Genomic DNA, 22000 nt, shown 5'->3' with positions numbered 1-22000 from the left:
TCCTAACTTAACTCTCAAATGCTCTATCCCATCTAGTTTAGAATTCTGATAGATACATTATCATGCTGCTGCCTCTCTTGACTGAGCCTCCAACAAAGAACTGGCTTGGCTAAGATGGTTATGGACAAAGCCCCGTTGAGTTCCAGAATACAACATTTGGGATGGGGGAAAAAAGATACCGGTCTTTGGGACATCCTGCCAAATGAATGAGCTAAGTTATGTTATCTAGAAAGTTATCTGCCAGAGCGAGCAGGACAATGTATCTTGTATAGTCTTTCTCGCTTTAGAAAGATGTGCAGAATAGTTATTAAGAATGTAAACCCTGACTTCAGGAAGATCTAGCTGCCTTTTACTAGCTGTGTGATGTCAGAAAAATTATTATGAGGATATTATGTACTAATATATCCTCATTTCACTGTAAATCAGTGAAATGAGTGATTTCAGTGAAATTTGGATATTAGCACATATTTCATTTTTTGAAAGATACAATTAAGGTGACTTATCACAAGTAACTAAACCTAAGCATGTGTAAAACCAAATCTCTATTCTCTCTTACCCACACCCCAATTTTCTTCCGGTAGGGAAATGGCATCATCATGCACCTACTAACAAAGTCATAAATGGAGAGTCATTCTTGACATTTCCCACTCCCTCAGCCTCTTTACTTAACTAGTCATCAATACTTATCTGCTTTTTTAAATAGCTTTAAAAAAATTTTTTTCTAAACAGCTATCTAATCTATTTCTCTCAAATCCAAACTACAATCATCCATCTCCTGGAAATCTGTAATAACGTACAACAATATGGCAACTGCCTTCTTCATTATCATGCTATTTGGTTTCTTTCAGCTCCTCAAATACACCTTGCTGTTTCTCACTTTAGATTCTTTTCATATGCTCTCCCTTTTATCATCTGTTACACTCTTCCCCATGCCTTTCACCAAAATAATTCTTGCTCCCTCACATTGACACATTAGATGAATTTTCTTACGATATAGATTTACCACAGAAATCTCCTTTGTAGTGTTTATCACAGTTGTGTAAATAAGTTACTGGATTTTTTAGTAATTATCTAACAAGTTTATTATTAATGTATAAAATAGTCTAATGATATTAATATATTACTATTAATAGTGTATTAAAATAGTTTAATAATGTACCTCCACCCACTAAAATTAGTTCTCTTTAACAGTTGGATATTTTTAAATAAAAGTTAAAAAAAATTCTTACCAACCACTGGCTTCCTGGACCCATGTGAACACAAACACTCAACATTCCATACTTTTCCATACAAATCCTAAACTGGCTAGACTGAAGACAATGCAGCAATCCCCTACACACAACTAATACAATCACCTTTTCCCCAAATCGAAGTTACGTACAACTACAGCAACGAATTCCAAATCCAGCAGCTTGGGGTGACATCCATTTCTCTTCGTAAGGTTTGGACATGGCTTTTTATCATCCTGCTAGACTATCCCATTACACATGATTTAAAATGGTCTTGGATCACTGTGGAATAGCTGAATCTCTCTTATTACACAGTATAAATGTATTTTATGCTTTATAAGCAGTATAAATGTACTTTATGCTTTATAAATGTATTTTTTGGACATCTGACCAAACCCTTCAGCAACCCTCTAAAAGCTTCAAAAAGTAATTAACTCATTTTGTACACAAAATCCTTTTCAAAATTCCAGCCTCAATGTGCAAGTGGTTTGATCACCAGGGAACAAGTGATAGTTTAGCCAATCACTTGCATACTGCATAACCAAGACTGCTATTTTTCAAACTATAAATATTTCTCATTATCCTCCCAATCTTAAAACATGTTAAGATCTAACAATAATAACAAGTTAATTCTAGGCATTTGTGTACTAATCAAGTTTATTTGCTTATAAGTGACACAAACCCAATCTAAGTACGCTGAAACAATGAAAGCGAATGAATTGACTCATCAACAAAGAGCACAAAGCTCAAAGCTAAAGCTGGCCTTCACAACTGAAAGTAATCTTCAATTGTTTCTATCTTTCATCTTTGCTTTTTATTCTGGCTTCATTGCCCCTACTGCAGAATAGCTTTTATACATAGAGAATGGGCCCATTCCCAAGATACATGCAAAAAAGTCTATTCAATGTGGTTACAGTGCGAAAATAATATCTAAAGAGGATTCTGACTTGTCTTGGGTCACATGTCATTCTTTGGACTAAACACAGTATCCAGGTAGGTTAACTGGCCCACTAATCTGATGAGGAACTGGGACACTAAGTTTGGCAGATCCCATTCAAAACTTATGTCGGAATGGAATAAGAGAAATTTTGCTAACAATTGCAAATAATTTGCTAACAGTTTTGCTTAAAATAGCAACAGAGGTGCAATTAGCAGAATAGGAAATTAGACCTAGGCATGGACAAAAGAGGTCCTTTTAAATTACAGTTTTGAGTTGGTCTGTTTTTAGGAAATGATGACCACAAAGTCAAAATACAGTGTACGATGAATAGGTAATTATATTAGTACTTTCAGGCTATTATAATTTATCTATCGGCATTATGTTACAATATACCTATTTATTAAAAAAAATAGTAGAGTTTATTAACTAAATTCAGTCTATATAAAAGTGCTATATAAATATACTAATTGAACACTTATGTGTACTAGGCAATGTATACTAGTGCTTTCCATACTTTAAAACTACCACAACTTATTGCTTAAAGACATCCAGTTACATTCTGCATAAAACTGACATTGTGTGCAAGCCCTTGCCCTACACCCCAGCACCAGCAAGGGATCCCAGATCACACTTCTCTCCCAATGAGGAAAAGGAGAGCAGGAGGACCCCAGTAGCCTCACCACAGAAAACCCAGAATCCTTCATAACCACTGAAGACACCTGCAGTTTTAGCCACCAGCGAAGACAGGAGTCTTCACCAGTGCTGATTACAGCTGATGGAAAGGCCCAGAGTCCATGCACTGAACACTCATGGAGCCAGAGATACAGGTGCACCCCACCCAGCTGGTGTCCTTACACCCACGCAAATGTGAAGTTATTTCCCACTAAAATCAGTCTGTTAAATCTAGAAGAGGTGACTGCTAATTCAAATGATCACACACCATCAGAAGAAAAGAAAAATAGATTCCTAGTAACTACACAAAGAAACAGACATCTGCAAATTTCCTAACAAAATATTCAAAATAATTGTTGTAAAGAAACTTGGTGAGCTAAAAGAGAACACAACAAATAACTCAATGAAATAAGGGAAATAACAGATGAATAAAATGAGAAGTTCAACAAAAGAAATCATAAAGAAGAACCAAATAGAAATTCCGCAGATTTCAATGAACGAAATGAAAAATGCAATACAGTGCTTCAATGACAGAATCAAACAGAAGAAAGAATACACAAATTTGAAGGCAAGTCATTTGAAATTATCCAGGCAGAGGAAAAAGAAATAAAAAGAGTGAAGAAAGTCTGCAGAATTATTAGATATCATCAAATGAATGAGGTGTGATCAAGAAATGGGGTTAATGCTACTGCTGAGTACCATCCAACAGAAACGCAGGGATCTTCAATACAGGGAGCAGCAAGTTAAACTTTAGTAACAGTGCGTGACAAGTTTCAACTTGTTTGGTATAGTCAGTCGAGTGTGAGCTTGGTTGAGAGGAGGTGTGTTTTGAAGTGTGCCAAAATCAGGATCACAAACAATGCATTAATATGAAATGGGTACATGGTTTCATCCTCCATCATGACAATGCTCTGTGTCACACATCACTTCTGGTATGGCAATTTCTGTCAAATAAAAACAAGGTGTCCTCATCCACCTTATTTACTGGATGTGGCACTGTGTAACTTCTGGCTCTTCCCTAAAGTCAAAATGACCATGAAAGGAAAACATTCTGAATTGATTCAGGACATGGAAACAACCACAATAGTACAACTAAAGACACTCACGAAAGAGGACTTCCAGAACTGCTTCAGAAAGTGGCAAGAGCAATAGGATAAGTGTATTCAAAGCAAGGGGGAGTATTTTGAGGAGAATAATGGCATGTGTCTTTTACCACAATAAATTTTTTTTTAATTTAAACATTCACTGTATTTTGTGATCACACCTTGTATATGCCTTATGGGGGTCACATTAAAGAAAAAAAAAACAGACAGAGGAAAGTACAGAAAGCTTATTTAAAGAAATAATTGCTGAAAAATTCCCAAATCTTGGGAGAAAAATGGATAACCAGATTCACAAAGCTCAGAGGATCCAAAACATGTTCAACCCAAAAGAAACTAAACAGATTCATATTATAATAAAACTGTCAAAATCAAGGACAAAGATTGAATTTTGAAAGAAGGAAGAGAAAAGCAACTAGTGACATAGAGAGGAACCTTCACAAGACTATAAGTGAAATTTTCAGCAGAAACATTGCAGGCCAAAATGGATTGAGATAGTACAAGGTGTGATCAAACAATACGGTGAATGTTCAAAGTGATGAAAACCAAGAACCTGTAACCAAGATCACTCTACCCAGCAAAGCTATCATTTAGACTAGAAGGACAGATAGAGCTTCCCAGACAAGAAAAAGCTAAAGGAGTTCATCGCCACCAAGTCAATATTACAAGAAATGTTAAAGGGACTTCTTTAAGATTAAAAAAAATGTTTTTTAAAGATTAAAGTATGAATAATAAAATATCAATAACATCATATCTATCAACTATTACTTTAAAAGTAAGTGGATTACGCAACCTGAAGGTTGATAGCTTTGTCATTCCTAAATTGGCTACACATAGATGATGTCCCTTATGGTCCCATTCTGACCCCATATGTGCTCTGCCCAAATAAAACACACATAAAACCCCTCAAAAAAAGTAAGTGGATTAAATGCTCCAATCAAAAAATATGGTGGCCGAATGGATAAGAACACAAGACCCTTACATATGCCACCTACAAGAGAGTCACTTCAGACCGAAAGACACACATAGACTTTTCAGGGATGCAAAAAGATATTTCATGAAAATGGAAATTAAAAAAAAAAAGGTTATGTAGCAATACTCACACCAAATAAAATAGGCTCTAGAACAAAGGCTATAACAAGAGACAAAGAAGGACCCAGTAATCCCATTTCTGGGTAAATCATATGAAGAAACCCAAAATGCTACTTCGAGGGGCCATGTGCAACCATATGTTCATTGCAGCATTGTTTACAGTGGCCAAGATGTGGAGGCAGCCTTGGTGTCCATCAATAAATGAATGGATAAAGAGCAGGTAATACATACTCGCATATACAATGAAATATTGCTTGGCCATGAAAGGGAATGGGTTCTTGCCATCTGCAGTGGCATGGATGGACCTGAAGTATATTGTGATGCGTGGAGTATGTCCGACAGAGAAAGACAGATGCAATGTGATTTCTCTTACATATGTAATCTAAAAAACAAAATAAACAAACATACAGAAACAAACTCATAGAGAATATTTTGATGATTGTCATATGGGAGGAGGTTTGGGGAGTGGGTAAAAAAGGAGAAGAGATTAAGAAGCACAAATTGGTTGTTACAAAGTAGTCATGGGGATGTAAGGTATAGCATAAGGAATATAATCAATAATATTGTAATAAGTATGTATGGTGTCATATGGATACTAGATTTATTGTGGTGATAAATGGGAGAGGGTTTGTGAGGCAGGGTGAAAAAGGTGAAGGGATTTAGAAGTACAAATTGATAGTTACAAAATAGTCACAGGGATATAAAGTACAATATAGGGTATATAGTAGATAATATTGTAAAAAGTATGTATAATGTCAAATGGGTACTAGACTTATCAGGGGGATCACTTCATAAATTATATAATGTCTAACCAGTACACTATACATCTGAAACTAATATTAAATAATACTGAATGTCAACTATAATTGAAAAAATAGCCACTGGAATGTAAAGTACAGCATAGGGAACACAGTCAATAATACTGTAATAACTACCGTGTTTCCCCAAAAATAAGACCTATCCAGACAATCAGCTCTAATGAGTCTTTTGGGGCAAAAATTAATACAAGACCCAGTCTTATATAACATAATAACATATGTTAAGATAATATATAATAATAACATAATATAAGACCAGGTCTTGTATTAATTTTTGCCCCAAAAGACTCATTAGAGCTGATTGTCCAGCTAGGTCTTATTTTCAGGTAAACACGGTATGTACAATGTCAGATAGGTAATAGACTTAGTGGGGTTATCACTATGTGAGGTATATAAATATCTAATCACTATGTTGTTTTGTACAACTGAAACTAGTATAATTTTATTTGTCAATGGCAAATGAAAAATACATGTTTGAGACAAAAAGACAAAACTTCATAGACATAGACAACCATTTAGTGGTTACCAGAGGGTAAGGGGGGTGAGATGGGGGGAAGGAGGAAGAGGGTAAGGGGGTCAAATACATGGTGATGGAAGGAGAACTGACTCTGGGTGGTGAACACACAATGCAATATATAGATGATGTATTAAGAATTGTACACTTGAAATCTATATAAATTTACTAACCAATGTCACCCCAATAAATTTAACAAAAATGATCTTAAAAATTAAAAAAGAAAAAAAACAGTCCTAAAATTTGTAAGGAACCACAAGAGACCCAGAATAGCCAAAGCAACCCTGCATAGCCAAAGAAAGAACACACTTCCTGAGGTACAGACTTCCTGACTTCAGCTATACTACAAAGCTAAAGTTACTGAAACAGTATGGTAATGGCTAAGAATAAAAACATAGACCAATGGAACAGAACTTAGAGTTGAGAAACAAACCTCTGCATATATGGTCAATTAATATTTGACAAGAGAGCCAAGAATACTCAATGAGAAAAAGAGAGGCTTTTCAATAAATGATATTGGGAAAACTGCATATTCACTTGCAAAAGAATGAAATTGGTTCCCTATCATACACAATTCACAAAAAATAATTCTAAGTGGATAAAAGATTTAAATGTAAGAATTGAAACTGTAAAACTCCTAGAAGATATAGGTAAAAGTTCCTTGGCATCGTCTTGGCAGTAACCTTTTGGATATGACATGAAAAGCACAAGCAACAAAAGCAAAAAATGGTAAGTGGTACTTTATCAAAATAAAAAGCTTCTGCACAGTAAGAGAAAAAAGAAAAAATGAAAAGGCCACCTACAGAGAGGCAAAAAATATCTGCAAATTATATATCTGATGAGGACATTTTCAAAATAAAAAAAAAATTCATAGAACTCAATAGCAGAAAAAACAAATAATCTGATTTTAAAATGGGCAAAGGAACTGAATAGACTATTTTCAAAGAGGACATACAGATGGCCAACAGGTACATGAAATATTCAATATCCCAATATCAGAGAAATGCAGATCAAAACCACAATGAGATACCACTTCAAATCTGTTAGAATGGCTCTCATCAAAAAAGTCAAGAGATAATAAATATTGGCAAGGATGTGTGGAAAATGGAACATGCCCACTCTTGGTGGGAACGCAAATTGGCACAGCAACTACAAAGAACAGTGTGGCGGTTCCTCAAAACGTTAAAAATAGCACTATCATATGATCCAGCAATTCCAGTTGCAATCCATTTCATATCCAAAGGAAATGAAAACAGGACTTCAAGAGACATCTGTACACCCAGTTCACTGTAGCATTATTCACAATAGGCAAAATATGGGAAAAACCTAAGTGTTCATCTAGACATACAATGGAATATAATTCAGTCATGAGACAGAAGGAAATCCTGCCATTTGCAACAACCTGGATAAAACCTGGGTAATAATATCCACTATGTGATTAAGTAAGAACGGGAAAGACAAAAACTCTATGACATCACTTATATGTGGAATCTAAAAAGCCAATCTCTTTATTGTATCATGGGGGAAAAAAAGCCAATCTCATAGAAACAGAGTACAGTGTAGTTATCATGGGCTGGGAGGAGGAGAAAAAGGGATGTTCATCAAAGGGTACAAACTTCCACTTATAAGATGAGTTAAATTCTGGGAATCTAAGTTACTTGAAATTACATACTTGAAAGCATCTTATGTACTTGAAAGCATATTATATACTTGAAAGCTGCTGACAGTAGCTTTGCATGTTCTCACCAGAAAAAAAGAAATAGTTACTATGTGACATGATGGAAGTGTTAGCTAATGTTATAGTGTTAATCACTTTACAATATATGAGCATCAAATCAATACACTGTACACTTTAAACTTACACAATGTTATATGTTAACTATGTCTCAATAAAGCTGGGGTAGGAAAGACTTAAACATTATACTGTAAAACTCCTAGAAGAAAACATAGGGAAAAAGCTCTTGGATATTGGTCTGGGCTACAACTTTTTGAATGTGACAAAAGCACAGGCAGCAAAAAACAAAAATAGACAAGTGGGGCTGCATTACACTAAAAAACTTTTCGGCAAAGAAAACAATCAACACAGTGAAAAGGAAACATACAGAGTAAGAGAAAATATTTGCAAATCTGTATCTTATAAGGGGTTAATTTCCAAAATATATGTCACTCATATAATTCAACAGCAAAAATAATGAGATTGTAAAATAGCAAAGTACTTGAATAGACATTTCTCAAAAGAAGACAAAAAAGTGGTCATCAGATATATGAAAAGGTTCTCAATATTGTCAATCATCAAGGAAATGAAAGCTCACACCTTTGGGATACGGGCTATTATCAGAAAGTCAAAAGATAAGTGTTAGCCCTTAAGGATGTGGAGAAAAAGGAACCTGTGTACACTGTTGATGGGAATAAAATTGGTAAGCCATTATAGAAAACAGCTTACAGGCTCCTCAAAAATTGAGGAGCAATTTTTTTCTGGATATATATATATATACATATTTATATAGCAATCCTATTTCTGGATATATATATACATATTTATATATATACATGTATATATACATGTATATGTACATATATATGTATATATATGTAATGGATATGTTAAGTAGCCTTGATTGTGGCAATTATCTCACAACGTACATGTATACAAAAACATCAAGTCAAATACCTTAAATATATACATTTTGTCAATTATACCTTAATAAGGTTTGAAACAAGTAAAAATATAGATGTTAAACAAAATAAAGAATTTAAGTGTATATATATTTACATACAACTTACATATATAATATAAATTATATATATATATTCTATTCTATATATATTATATTATATATACAATTGCCCACTGTCTTGATAATGTTAATGAAGATATTGAAGGGCAACTCTTTAGATGTTACAAAACAATATTACCTCTTCCAAATATGGACGCACAGCGCGCATCAAGATCATGGCAGTCTCCATCGTAACAAATAAATTTTCCTTTACATAAACGTCCATTGTATATAGTTATATCAGGATTACAGGCTGCTGAGCTTCCATTACAAAATTCAGGAAGATCACAGTCAGGATGCGCTTTGGGCCTACATTCCGAACCTGCACTTAGAAACTAGTAGAAAATAAAATATAAAAAATAAAACATTATATATAAGATTGTTGCATTTATCAATATTTATTTCAAAACTGTGTTAATTCCATTTGTAGGTTGATGATCTATTTATTAATTAATGTCTATTAGTGTCTTCTGTACAAAGCATTATGCTAATCATACTGGAAAAAATGAATATTAACTAACACAGGAGAGAAGACATGTACAGGAAAAAGTATAACACAAATATAATGTGATGAGAGCCAAGGTTTTGTTTGTGTTTCAGTACAGGGAATAAAAGTCATCTTTAGCTTGTAATACTTATTCCTTTGGGGTAAAAATAGTGTAATTTAGACAATTCCAAATGAAATATATTTATTCAAACCATAGTTTGTAAGTTTGGAATATTTGTAATTCTATGGTAAATCTGAAACATAATGTTATTAAACAGAATGAACAGAGGGAAACTGAAGGGTGATTTAAAGACGCCCCTCAAGTCTTTGGAGAGGAAGGAATCCAGTTGTAATCTATCTCTTGAATTATCCTACAGTTAAAATTTCCACATATAGAAAATTTATATAAAGAATCTTAAATGGGCATCTATCTCATACTTTTTTAAAGTTTATTGGGGTGATAATGGTTAGTAAAGTTACATAGGTTTCAAGTGTAATTCTGTAATACATCATCTATATATCATGCTGTGTGCTCACCACCCATAGTCATTTCTCCTTCCATCACCATATATTTGACCTCCTTTACCCTCATCTACCACTACCCGCTGGCAACCACTAATCTATTGTCTATGAGTTTTTGTTCATTTGTTTGTCTTGTTCCTTTGTTGTTTTCAGTTTTATATACCTCATATCAGTGAAATCATATGGTTCTCGACTTTTTCTGGTTTATTTTGCTTAGCACAATAATCTCAAGATGCATCCATGTTGTCACAAATGGCAGTATTTCATCTTTTCTTATGGCAGAAGTGTATTCCATTGTGTATATATACCACATCTTCTTTATCCAAGGACACTTTGGTTGTTTCCATGTCTTGGCCACCGTAAATAAAGCTGCAATGAACATAAGCTTTACTTATCTCATACTTCTTAATTGATAGTTTACTAACAGGTGACACTAAAAAGATCAGGTGACACTAAAAAGATCAGAGATAAAAATGTACTAACAGGTAACACTAAAAAGATCAGATGACACTAAAAAGATCAGAGATAAAAATGTACCACTTGGTAAGGTTTAGAGAAAAATAACATAAAACTGTGTCAGTGAAGGACAGTCAAGAACATAGAACCAACCCATGGTAGGCAGTTCAACAAAAGGATTCTCATATGACAAATCTGTTACAAATATATTGAAAGAGCTGAAAAGGAGAACAGGAGACAGGAGTCAACATCTTAACTATATAAGCTAAAATGTGATCTTTAAAACAGATGATTTTTGAATAATAAGTTAATCATTTAAGTTTTGTGCCAATATGTAGCATTTCTTTTTTAAGTTGAGAACCATATGATTTCACTTATATGTGGGATATAAAACTAAAAACAACAAAAGAATAAGGCAAACAAACAAAGAAACAAAAACTCATAGACACAGACAATAGTTTAGTGGTTACCAGAGGGAAAGCGGGGAGGGCGGTGGTAGGGTAGATGAGGGTCAAGGGGATCAAATATATGGTGATGGAAGGAGCACTGACTCTGGGTAGTGAACACACAATGTGATATGTAGATAATGTAATACAGAATTATACACCTCAAACCTATGTAACTTTACTAGGTTTGTTACCCCAATAAACTTTAATTAGAAAAACATGTAGCATTTCTAATGAGTTTCATTACTTATACATTTATGGGAAACTGTTGTGTCTTTCAATTACATACTTACAGATACCTATCACAACCAGTAACATTTTTATTTATAAAAATAGTAATATTGGAAAAGTGAATAAAAATAATCCCTTTTAATAGAGATTTTCTGTATTGACGAATCCTATAATAGCTCTCAATCAAGGTTTAAAAATAACAGCATCACATTAGGGAGAATAATGGCATTAGAAGGTTCAACATCCTTTTTGTAAGCTAAAGTTTACAAAATCAGAAGACTGATTTGGAATTTAGTATCTTCTTCTTTATTTATAGGTCATTTATTTGACTTAGAACTGTAGGTCTAAGTGTTCTAAAGAATCCCAGATATAATTCATTATATACTTGGAAGATAATAATAATCTTAAATCTTACTTTACAGTCCTTGCAGCATAATCCTTTATCACATTCGAATCCTGGTTTCAGCACACAAGTTTTAGGTTCACAACAGCTGTCAGGTCCACATTGCTATGAATGAGTGGAACGCAAGTAAGAATGTCATAACATAACATAAACTTTAGTAGGAGCTACACTTACTGCACTTTTTTTGAGTTTTGGGAAAGAATATGAATGCTGTGAACATATATAGATTTTTGCATCTCTAAATAAATAAAATATTAAGGTACTTCAAGTAAAAACAGTAACTGGAATCACATTAACTTTTAATCAACTAGAAAACAGGACAAAATATGTGGAACAATTTTTTTTCAAAAATTGGATAATAGTAACAGAGAGTAGAATGGTGGTTACCAGTGCCTGGAGGGTGGGAGAAAAGGGTAGACAGTGACCAGAAAGTACAAACTTTCATTTATATTATGAATTAGTTCTCAGGATCTAACGTACAGCATGATGACCACAGTTTAAAAAGGATCGTATACTTGAAATTTGATAAGAGAACAGATGAAGTATTCTCACTACACACACACTACGAAATGGTAACTGTGTGAGTGATGGATATGTTAATTAGTGTGAGTGTGGGAATCATTTCACAATGTATGACATATCAAAATAGCATACTGTATATCTTAAATATATACAATTTTTATTTGTCAATCATACCTCAATAAAGCTGGCAGGGAAAGGGTGTGTAGAATTTAGGCCCACTGCAAATGTAAAGAGAATAGTTCCCAAGACTTCTTACACCAATCACAAGTTCAGTGGATTCCCAAAACTAACCTCAGGTTTGATAATTTACTGGAAGAACTCATGGATCTCACTGAAAGCTGGTATACTCACAGTTATGGATTATTGTATGGAAAGGATACAAAATATAATAGCCAAGAGAAAAAGCACCTAGGACAGAATCCAGGAGAAGCACTGAACATGGAGCTCCTATTATCATCACCTCATAGAATGATATACGCACTACTCTCCCACCATTAATGTTGACACTTCCTAACTCATTCTATGAGACCAATGTTACCCCCACACCAAACATTACTAGAAAGGAAAATTACAGACCAATGTCTCTCATAAATACAGATGTAAAAATCCTCAAAAAAAATTTGGTAATCAAATCCAACAATGTACAAAAAGAATTATAGATCACAACCAAGTAGGTCTTATCACAAGTATGGCAAGGCTGGTTCATTATACAAACCTCAATTAATATACTCCATCATACTGACAGGCTGAAGAGAAAATTCATATGACCATAACAATTCACGTAGAAAAAGCATATGACAAAATCCAACACTCACTTCTTATACAAAATGCTAGCAAAGTAGGAGCAGAGGGAAACTTCCACAATCTGATAATGAACATATAGAAAAAGTCTACAGCTAACATCACACTTATGTTGTCACAAGCTTTCTCCCTAAGATGGTGAACAAGGCAAAGATGACCACTCTCACCACGCCTGTCAAAATCTTACTGTAAGTGCTAGCTAGTACAATAAGACAAGAAAATGAAATTTTAAAAAAAATACATGTTGGGAAGAAGTAAAACTATTTTTGTCGAGAAATTACATGATTGCCTATTTAAAGAAAATTCCAAATAATCAGCTAAACAACAACAGCAACAAAAAACCGCCTGTGACTAATAAGTGATTACACCAAGTTTTTTGGATACCAAGTTAACACACAAAAGTCAATTGTTTTCCTGTATAACAACAAAAAATGGGAATCTGTAATAAAAATCATAATACCATTTACATTAACACCAAAACAATGAAGTACTTGCCAATAGTTCTAACAAAATTTTACAAAATCTACCTGAGTAAAACTACAAGCCTCTGACGAAAAGAAATCAAAGAAGGTATAAATAAATGGAAAGATATTCCATATCTCTCCTGTTTATGGACAGGAAAACTCAAAATTACTAAGTTGTCAGTAGTTCCCAACCTGATTTAGAGATTCAATGTAATTCCAATCAAAATTCTAGTGAGTTGGCAAACTGACTATAAAGTTTATATGAAGAGGCAAAAGATCCAGAACAGTCAATATAATACATAATAAGAAAAAGGAGGAGGAGGAGGTAAATTAAAGGACTGACAATGCTCAACTTTAAAACTTACTATAAACTCTAATAATGACAGTGTGGTATTCTAAAAAATAATATACCAAAAAGAAATAACTGGAACAAAATAGAGATCCCAGAAATAGACCTACACAGAGAACAAAAATCTTTGACAATAGAGCTAATGCAATTCAATAGAGAATGGATAGTCTTTTCAATAGATGGTGCTGGACAACTGCACATTCACATGCACATTCTCTATACCTTTCAAAAAAACAAACAAACAAACAAACAAAAAAACTCAGAATGGAGCATAAACCAAAATGCAAAATGTCCTCCTAGAAGGTTAGATTTAAGAGGGAAGATCTCATATTAAGTACTCTTCCACAATAAAAATAATAAATAAATAAATAGAAATAATACAAATCTTAAACACATTTTTTCAAAAAGAAGGGAGCACTTTCCAACTCATTTTATGAGTCAAGAATCACTCTGACATCAAAACAAGATGAAAATACTACAAGAAAATACTACAAGAAAAAAAATACAGACCACAATGTCCTTATAAAAGTAAGTGTCATAATCCTGATGAAATATTGGCAAATTAAATCCAGACAGACAGACAGACAGACAGATGATTGATTGATTGATAGATAGATAGATAGATAGATAGATAGATAGATAGATAGATAGATAGAAATCAAAGTGGGGCTAATGTCAGGAATGCATGGTTGGATGAGTATTCAAAACCAATCAATGAAATGCACCATATTAACAGGAAAAAAAGGCAGGACAACTCATATGATGAGCTCAACAAACGCAGAAATAAGACATTTGACAAAATCCAACATTAATTCTTGACTATGGTGATGGAAGGAGAACTGACTCTGGGAGGTGAGCACACAATATCATTATGTATTACAGAATTATACATTTGAAACCTATGTAATTTCACTAACCATTGTCATCCCAGTAAATTTATTTAAAAAAAAAAAATCTCTCAGCTAACTAGAAATAGAAGGGAACGTCCTCAACATGATAGAGGGATCTGTTTTAAAGAAATGTTTATATTTAACATCATATTTGATGGTGAAAGTCAGAAAGTTTTCCCCCTAAAAATAAGAACAAAGCAAAGACCACTTTCAGTACTTTTTTTGGAGGGGAATAATGGAAAACAGTGTGTTTCTCCAGAGCTCATCAGCTCCAAGTCATTGTCCTTCAGTCTAGTTGTGAAGGGTGCAGCTCAGCTCCAAGTCTAATTGCCATTTTCAATCTCAGTTGCGGGGGGGCGCAGCCCAACATCCCATGCAGGAATTGAACCGGCAACCTTGTTGTTGAGAGCTCGTGCTCTAAGCAACTGAGCCATCCGGCCGCCCCCACTTTCAACACTTTTAATCAACACAAGAAACAAGGTGGATTCACAAAAGTCAACTGTATTTTCACATTAACAATGGACAACTGTCAAATAAAATATTAAAATAATGCTATCAAAACCATTAAACTTTATACACCACATTAACAAAATGAAAAATAAAAATCACATGATCATATCAATAGATGCAGAAAAAGCATTTGATAAAATACAGCAACCTTTTATGATAAAAACCCTTAAGAAAGTGGGAATAGAGGGATCATATCTTAACATAATAAAGGCCATATATGACAAACCCACAGCTAACATCATACTCAATGGGGAAAAGCTAAAACCATTCCCCCTAAGATCAGGAACAAGACAAGGTTGCCCACTTTCTCCACTTCTATTCAACATAGTGCTGGAAGTTCTAGCCACAGCAATCAGACAAGAGGAAGAAATAAAAGGCATCCAAATTGGTAAGGAGGAAGTAAAATTATCATTATATGCAGATGATATGATACTATATATAGAGAACCCTAAAGACTCCACCAAGAAACTATTAGAACTGATAGATGAATTTAGTAAAGTAGCAGGATATAAAATTAATATTCGGAAATCAGTTGCATTTGTATATACCAATGATAAAATAGCAGAAGGAGAAATTAAAAAAACAATTCCATTTACAATTGCTCCAAAGATTATAAAATATCTGGGAATAAATCTAACCAAAGATGTAAAAGATCTGTACTCAGAAAATTATACAACACTGAAGAAAGAAATGAAAGAAGACATAAATAGATGGAAACACATTCCATGTTCATGGATAGGAAGAATTAATATAGTTAAAATGTCCATACTGCCTAAGGCAATATACATATTCAACGCAATTCCTATCAAACTACCAACGACGTTTTTCACAGAAATAGAATATATAATCCTAAAATTTATATGGGACCATAAAAGACCCCGGATAGCCTCAGCAATCTTGAGAAATAAGAACAAAGTGGGAGGTATAACGATACCTGATTTCAAACTATACTACAAGGCTACAGTAATCAAAACAGCATGGTACTGGCATAAAAATAGACACATAGATCAATGGAACAGAATAGAGAGTCCAGACGTAATTCCATGCCTATATGGCCATCTAATCTACGACAATGGAAGCAAGAATGTACGATGGGGTAAAGACAGTCTGTTCAATAAGTGGTGTTGGGAAACCTGGACAGACACATGCAAGAAAATGAAGCTGGACCACCTCCTTACACCATATACAAAAACAAATTCAAAATGGCTTAAAGACTTAAATGTAAGATCTGAAACCATAAAATATCTAGATGAAAATATAGGAAGAAACTTCATGGACATTACCCGGAGTAAGATTTTCACTGATATATCCCCTCGCGCGAGGGAAGTAAGAGAAAAAATAAACATGTGGGATTACATCAAACTAAAAAGCTTTTTCACAGCAAAGGAAACCATCAATAAAACAAAAAGGGATCCTACTGTATGAGAAAAGATATTTGCCAATGATATATCTGATAAGGGATTAATATCACAAATCTATAAAAAACTTACTCAACTCAACTCCAAAAAAACAAACAACCCAATTAAAAAATGGGCAGAGGACTTGGGGAGACATTTCTCTAAAAAGGACATACAGAAGGCAAGAAGACATATGAAGAAATGCTCAACCTCACTAACCATCAGAGAAATGCAAATAAAAACCACAATGAGATACCACCTCACTCCAGTCAAAATGGCTATCATCAATAAATCAACAAACAACAAATGCTGGCGTGGATGTGGAGAAAAGGGAACGCTAGTGCACTGTTGGTGGGATTGCAGATTGGTGCAGCCTCTATGGAAAACAGTATGGAGGTATCTCAGAAATCTGAAAATGGAACTACCCTATGATCCAGTAATTCCACTCCTAGGCATCTATCCAGAGAAATCCAAAACTCCAATTCAAAAATCTGTATGCACTCCTATGTTTATTGCAGCACTTTACACAATAGCCAAGATATGGAAACAACCGAAATGCCCATTGGTAGATGACTGGATTAAGAAGCGGTGGTACATTTATACAATGGAGTATTACGCAGCCATAAAGAAGAAAGAAATCTTATCATTTGCAGCAACATGGATGGATCTAGAGAACATTATGTTAAGTGAAATAAGTCAGAAAGAGAAAGACAAGTACCATATGATCTCACTTATATATGGAATCTATAGACTATGTGAATGAACTAATCAGAAACAGTTTTGGGGACACAAAGAAAAAACCGAGAGTTGTTAGATGGGTGTGGGGGGGGGAGGTTGGGGATAAGGGGAAAGGTGAAGGGATTGGGAGGCGGCTGGTGGCCTCAAGATGGCCTCAGGGTTTTCTGGAAATTAATTTGGGGAAGGTATTCAATAATGTTGTAAAGATTTTGTTGGGTATCCGATGGACATGCGTCCTATTTCGGAGACCACCTCAGGGATACTGTGGACACCTGATCATGGCATTGTACACCAGAAGCTAAACATTAATGAATGCCAACTATAATTTTATATATATAATGTGATGGTTCAGTGTGAGGTCGGAGGGATAGTGGATGGGGGGAGGGGGGTTCACAGTGTGAGGGATATAAATGATGAACGTCTAAGTATTACCTTGTCTTGTACACCTGAAACTAATAAAAAAATAAATAAATAAATAAATAAATAAATAAAATAAAATAAAAATCAAAAAAAAAAACCATTAAACTTTAGAAAAAATAAATTAAAGAAGACTTTAATAAGTGGAGAGGTACACCATGTACATAGATTGGCAGACTCAATATTGGTAAGATTCCCCCAAAATTGATATATGGATACAACATAATTCCAAAGTCCCTGCATTTGCATGCTGATTCTCTAATTTATATGAAAGTACAAAGATCCTGGAATAGTAAAACTATCTTGGAAAAGATGAACAAATTTGGATGGTTTACACTATTTGCTTTCAAGACTTACTGTAAAAGTACATTAATTAAGACCATGTGGAGTTGGCATAAGGATATACATACAAATGAACAGAAAAGAACCCAGGGATAGACACACACGTATGATAATTTATTTTCATAAGGATGTTAAGGTAAAACAATGTTGAAAATATAGTTATGTTAACAAATACTGCTAAAAAATTGATATTCATATGGAGGATAATGAATGTCAACCCAAATCTCTCAACAAAAACAAACTCCAATGCATCACAGACTAAACGTAAAAGTTTAAATCGTATAACTTCTAGTAGAAAACATAGGAGAAAATGTTCATGACCTTTGTTAAGCAAAGATTTCTTAGGACAGAAAAAGCGTGACCACAGAAGAAACAAATGATAAAATGGACTGTCTAAAACACATACCTGTTATTCAAAGATTTTGTTAAGAAACTGAAAAGGTAACCCATAGATTGTAAACAAACATTTGTAATATACATGTCTGACAAAGGACTGGTATCCAGCCTATACAAAGAACTCTTGCAAGTCAATAAAAATAATAATAATAGTAATAATAATAATAACCCTAATTTTAAAAACTGGCAAAAGATATGAACAGATTATTCAAACAACACATGGCCAATAAGACATGAGAAATGCTCAACATCATTAGGGTCATCAAGAAAATACAAATCAAAACCATCGGAATGGCTAAAATTTGAAGGCTGCAATATCAAATTCTGGGAAGGATGTGGAGGAAAGAAAAGTTGTATATGTTGCTGATAGGATTGTAAAATTATACAACGCTTTGGAAAATAGTTTGGAAGTTTATCATAAAAATATACTTATCATGTGACCCAGCAATTCAACTTTTAGGAATTCAGAATAATGGCCCAATATTGTTAACAACTCAAATGTCCATTATCAGATGGATGGAAAAACAGATTGTGGTATATCCAAACAATAAAATATTAGTCAAAATAAAAAGGGAGAAACTATTAAGACATAAAACAATGTGGATGAATCTCGAAAACACTGTATTGAAAGGAGATGCTAGACACAAAGAATATGTGCTATATCGTTCTTTTCATATGACTTTCTAGATCAGGCAAAACTGACATAACCAGAAGTTGCCTGGAGATGAGAAGTTACATGACTGCAGAGGGGGCATGAATAAACTTTTGGGGATAATGAAAAGAATGTGTACCTTAACTGCACCAATGCTTACATACATTTGTCAAAAGTCATCAACTGGTATACTTAAAATGAGTGCACTTTATTGTATGTAGATTATGCCCCAACAAAATTGATTTAAAAATAAATGAATAAGAGTAAAGATGGAAGACTTGTTCTACCAAACGGTAAAACATGAGACAAAGAAAGGCATAGCAATTAAAACCATGTCATACAGGTACAAGTACATTCAAGCCCATATATGTATCAAACCCTAGTATCATTTCCATCTATCTTGTAATCATGGAAATTAATGATATCTGCTATATACTGCAAATACTGAATTGTCTAGAAGGATTATATCCTGGACTTTTTGCATTCATTATACTCTCAGGACTTCCCTATCAAAATCACCCACTATTCAGACTGTAATATTAACCCAGTACTCCTTTACCATACTACTGATTCCACTATGAAGTAAGACCCTAAAGGACACTTGATGGTCTACTGTCATATTACTCTTCAGTAAGACATTTATAAAATGTTCAAAGGTTAAGCATGGGTTTGAAAAGATCTTATATATTTTAGTCTGGAACCCAAAACCTCATTCTAGATTCTCATTTTTCCCATCAGCAATAATTATTTTGGAGTACATTTTATATTTATTCAAAACTCTTCAACCTGTAAAACCTAGACAGTATATTCTTGCATGTATTTCAACGTTGATTTAACTGTCAATATTCTACATGGTACTCAGTCATATTTGAGATATGTAACATTTATGAAAAAAAGATTAAAACAATAAATTTATTAATTAATTTTCCTAGTTTTCAGACTTACTTCCTCAGTACCACAGTCACAGATTTCACTGCTCTCAACTTTGCCATTGCCACAGATAGCTCGACCCCTTTGCATTTGTGGCTTATTCTGAAGACATTTGGCAGCACCGATATTTGAAACGAAATTTTCAAAGTCACTCAAACTACAATTGCTAAAAGTCTTCACACCACTGGATTTCCTAAAGATGAATCCATATAAGATCATTGGCAGTATACTTCTGAAAACACAATTCTATATTACCTAAATTAATTTCAAAATGCTTAATTTAATAGGAAGTGATAAATGTTCATAACACATGCTTAGATGCCAAAATCATTCCTGAGGAGGTCATGTGATTTCATTCACAGGAATACATGTCCTTATTAAAACAAAATTAAGTACAGCTCAATAGCTAAAACAACCAACCCATTAGAAAATGGGAAAAATAGACATTTTTCCAAACAAGACAGGTATATAAAAAGGTGCTCAGCATCACTAATCATCAGGGAAATTCAAATCAAAACCACAATGAGATATCACCTCACACCCGTTAGGATGGCTATTATCATTTTTTATAAAAAAGATAAGTGCTGGTGAGGATGTGGAGAAATTGGAACCCTGGTACACTACTTATGGAAATGTAAATTGATACAGCTTCTGTGGGAAATAGTAGAGAGATTCTTCAAAATATTAAAAATATAACTACCATGTGATCCAGCAATTCCACTTCTGGGTATATATTCAAAGTAATGGAAACCAGCATCCCAAAGAGATTATCTGCACTCCCGTGCTCATTGCAGCCTTATTCACAATAGGCAAAGATATGGAAGCAACCTAACTGTCCATTGACAGATGAATGGATAAAAAAAAAAGTGGAATGTGCATGAAATGGAATATTAATCAGTCTGAAATAAAAGAAGGAAATATTCCATATGCAACAACATAGATGAACCTTAAGGACATTATGGTAAGTGAAATAAACCAGTCATAGAAGGACAACTATTGTATGGTCTCACTTGCAAGAGGCATCTAAAATAAAGTCATATATGTCAACAGTAGAATGGTGATTGCCAGAGCTTAGGAGAAGGGGAACATGAGGAGTTGTTTCATTTATGCAAGATGAATACATTCAAGAAATTTGCTATACAGCACAGTGCAATATTTAGCAATATTGTACTGTATATTTTAAGAAATTTTAAGTATTTTTTTCAGTTTTTATTAAATTAATTGGGATGATATTAGTTAGTAAAATTATATAGGTTTCAAGTGTACAATTCTATAATACATCATCTGGTTATTGGATTGTGTGTTCACTACCCAGAATTCCCTCCATCACCAAATATTTGACTGACCTGCTTTACCCTCATCTACCGTCCCCCCTTCCGCCTTACCCTCTGGTAACCACTAAATTGTGTCTGTATCTATGAGTTTCTGTTTGTTTGTCTTGTTCATTTGTTGTTTTCAGTTTTATATCACACATATGAGTGAAGTCATATGGTTCTCGACTTTTTCTGTCTGACTTATTTCGCTTAGCATGATAATCTCAAGATCCATCATGTAGTTGTAAATGGCAGTATTTCATCTAATCTTATGGCCAAGTAATATTCTACTGTATATATACATATACATATATGTATATCACATCTCCTTTATCCCATCATCAAAGGACACTTTGGTTGCTTCCATGTCTTGGCCACGGTGAATAATGCTGCAATGAACATAGAAGTACACGCATCTCTACGAATAAAAGTTTTCATATTTTTGTGTAGATACCCAGAAGAGATCGCTGAGTCATATGGTAATTCTATTCTTAATTTTTTGACGAACCTCCATACTGTTTTCCATAGTGGCTCTGCCAGTTTACATTCCCACCAGTAGTATATGCGGGTTTCTTTTTCTCCATAATCTCTC

The 22000-nt window shown here is 33.9% G+C and overlaps 1 protein-coding gene across 1 annotated transcript in view; it reads right to left on the bottom strand.

Annotated features, from left to right (window-relative positions):
• ADAM32 (ADAM metallopeptidase domain 32) overlaps positions 1 to 22000 on the bottom strand; it is a 147036-nt gene that overhangs the window by 55982 nt on the left and 69054 nt on the right. Inside the window, exons 12-14 of the mRNA XM_081045781.1 lie at positions 20111 to 20288; positions 11700 to 11792; positions 9282 to 9477 (exon numbers count right to left, since the gene is read on the bottom strand). Of these exons, the coding sequence (XP_080901907.1) occupies positions 9282 to 9477; positions 11700 to 11792; positions 20111 to 20288 (467 nt within the window). The remainder of the gene's footprint in view (positions 1 to 9281; positions 9478 to 11699; positions 11793 to 20110; positions 20289 to 22000) is intronic.

This window comes from Rhinolophus hipposideros (assembly GCF_964194185.1).
Source record: "Rhinolophus hipposideros genome assembly, chromosome: 4".
In the NCBI taxonomy this organism is placed as follows: domain Eukaryota; kingdom Metazoa; phylum Chordata; class Mammalia; order Chiroptera; family Rhinolophidae; genus Rhinolophus; species Rhinolophus hipposideros.
Note: the sequence above shows the minus strand (reverse complement) of the source record. Positions and strands in the feature narration are given on the sequence as shown.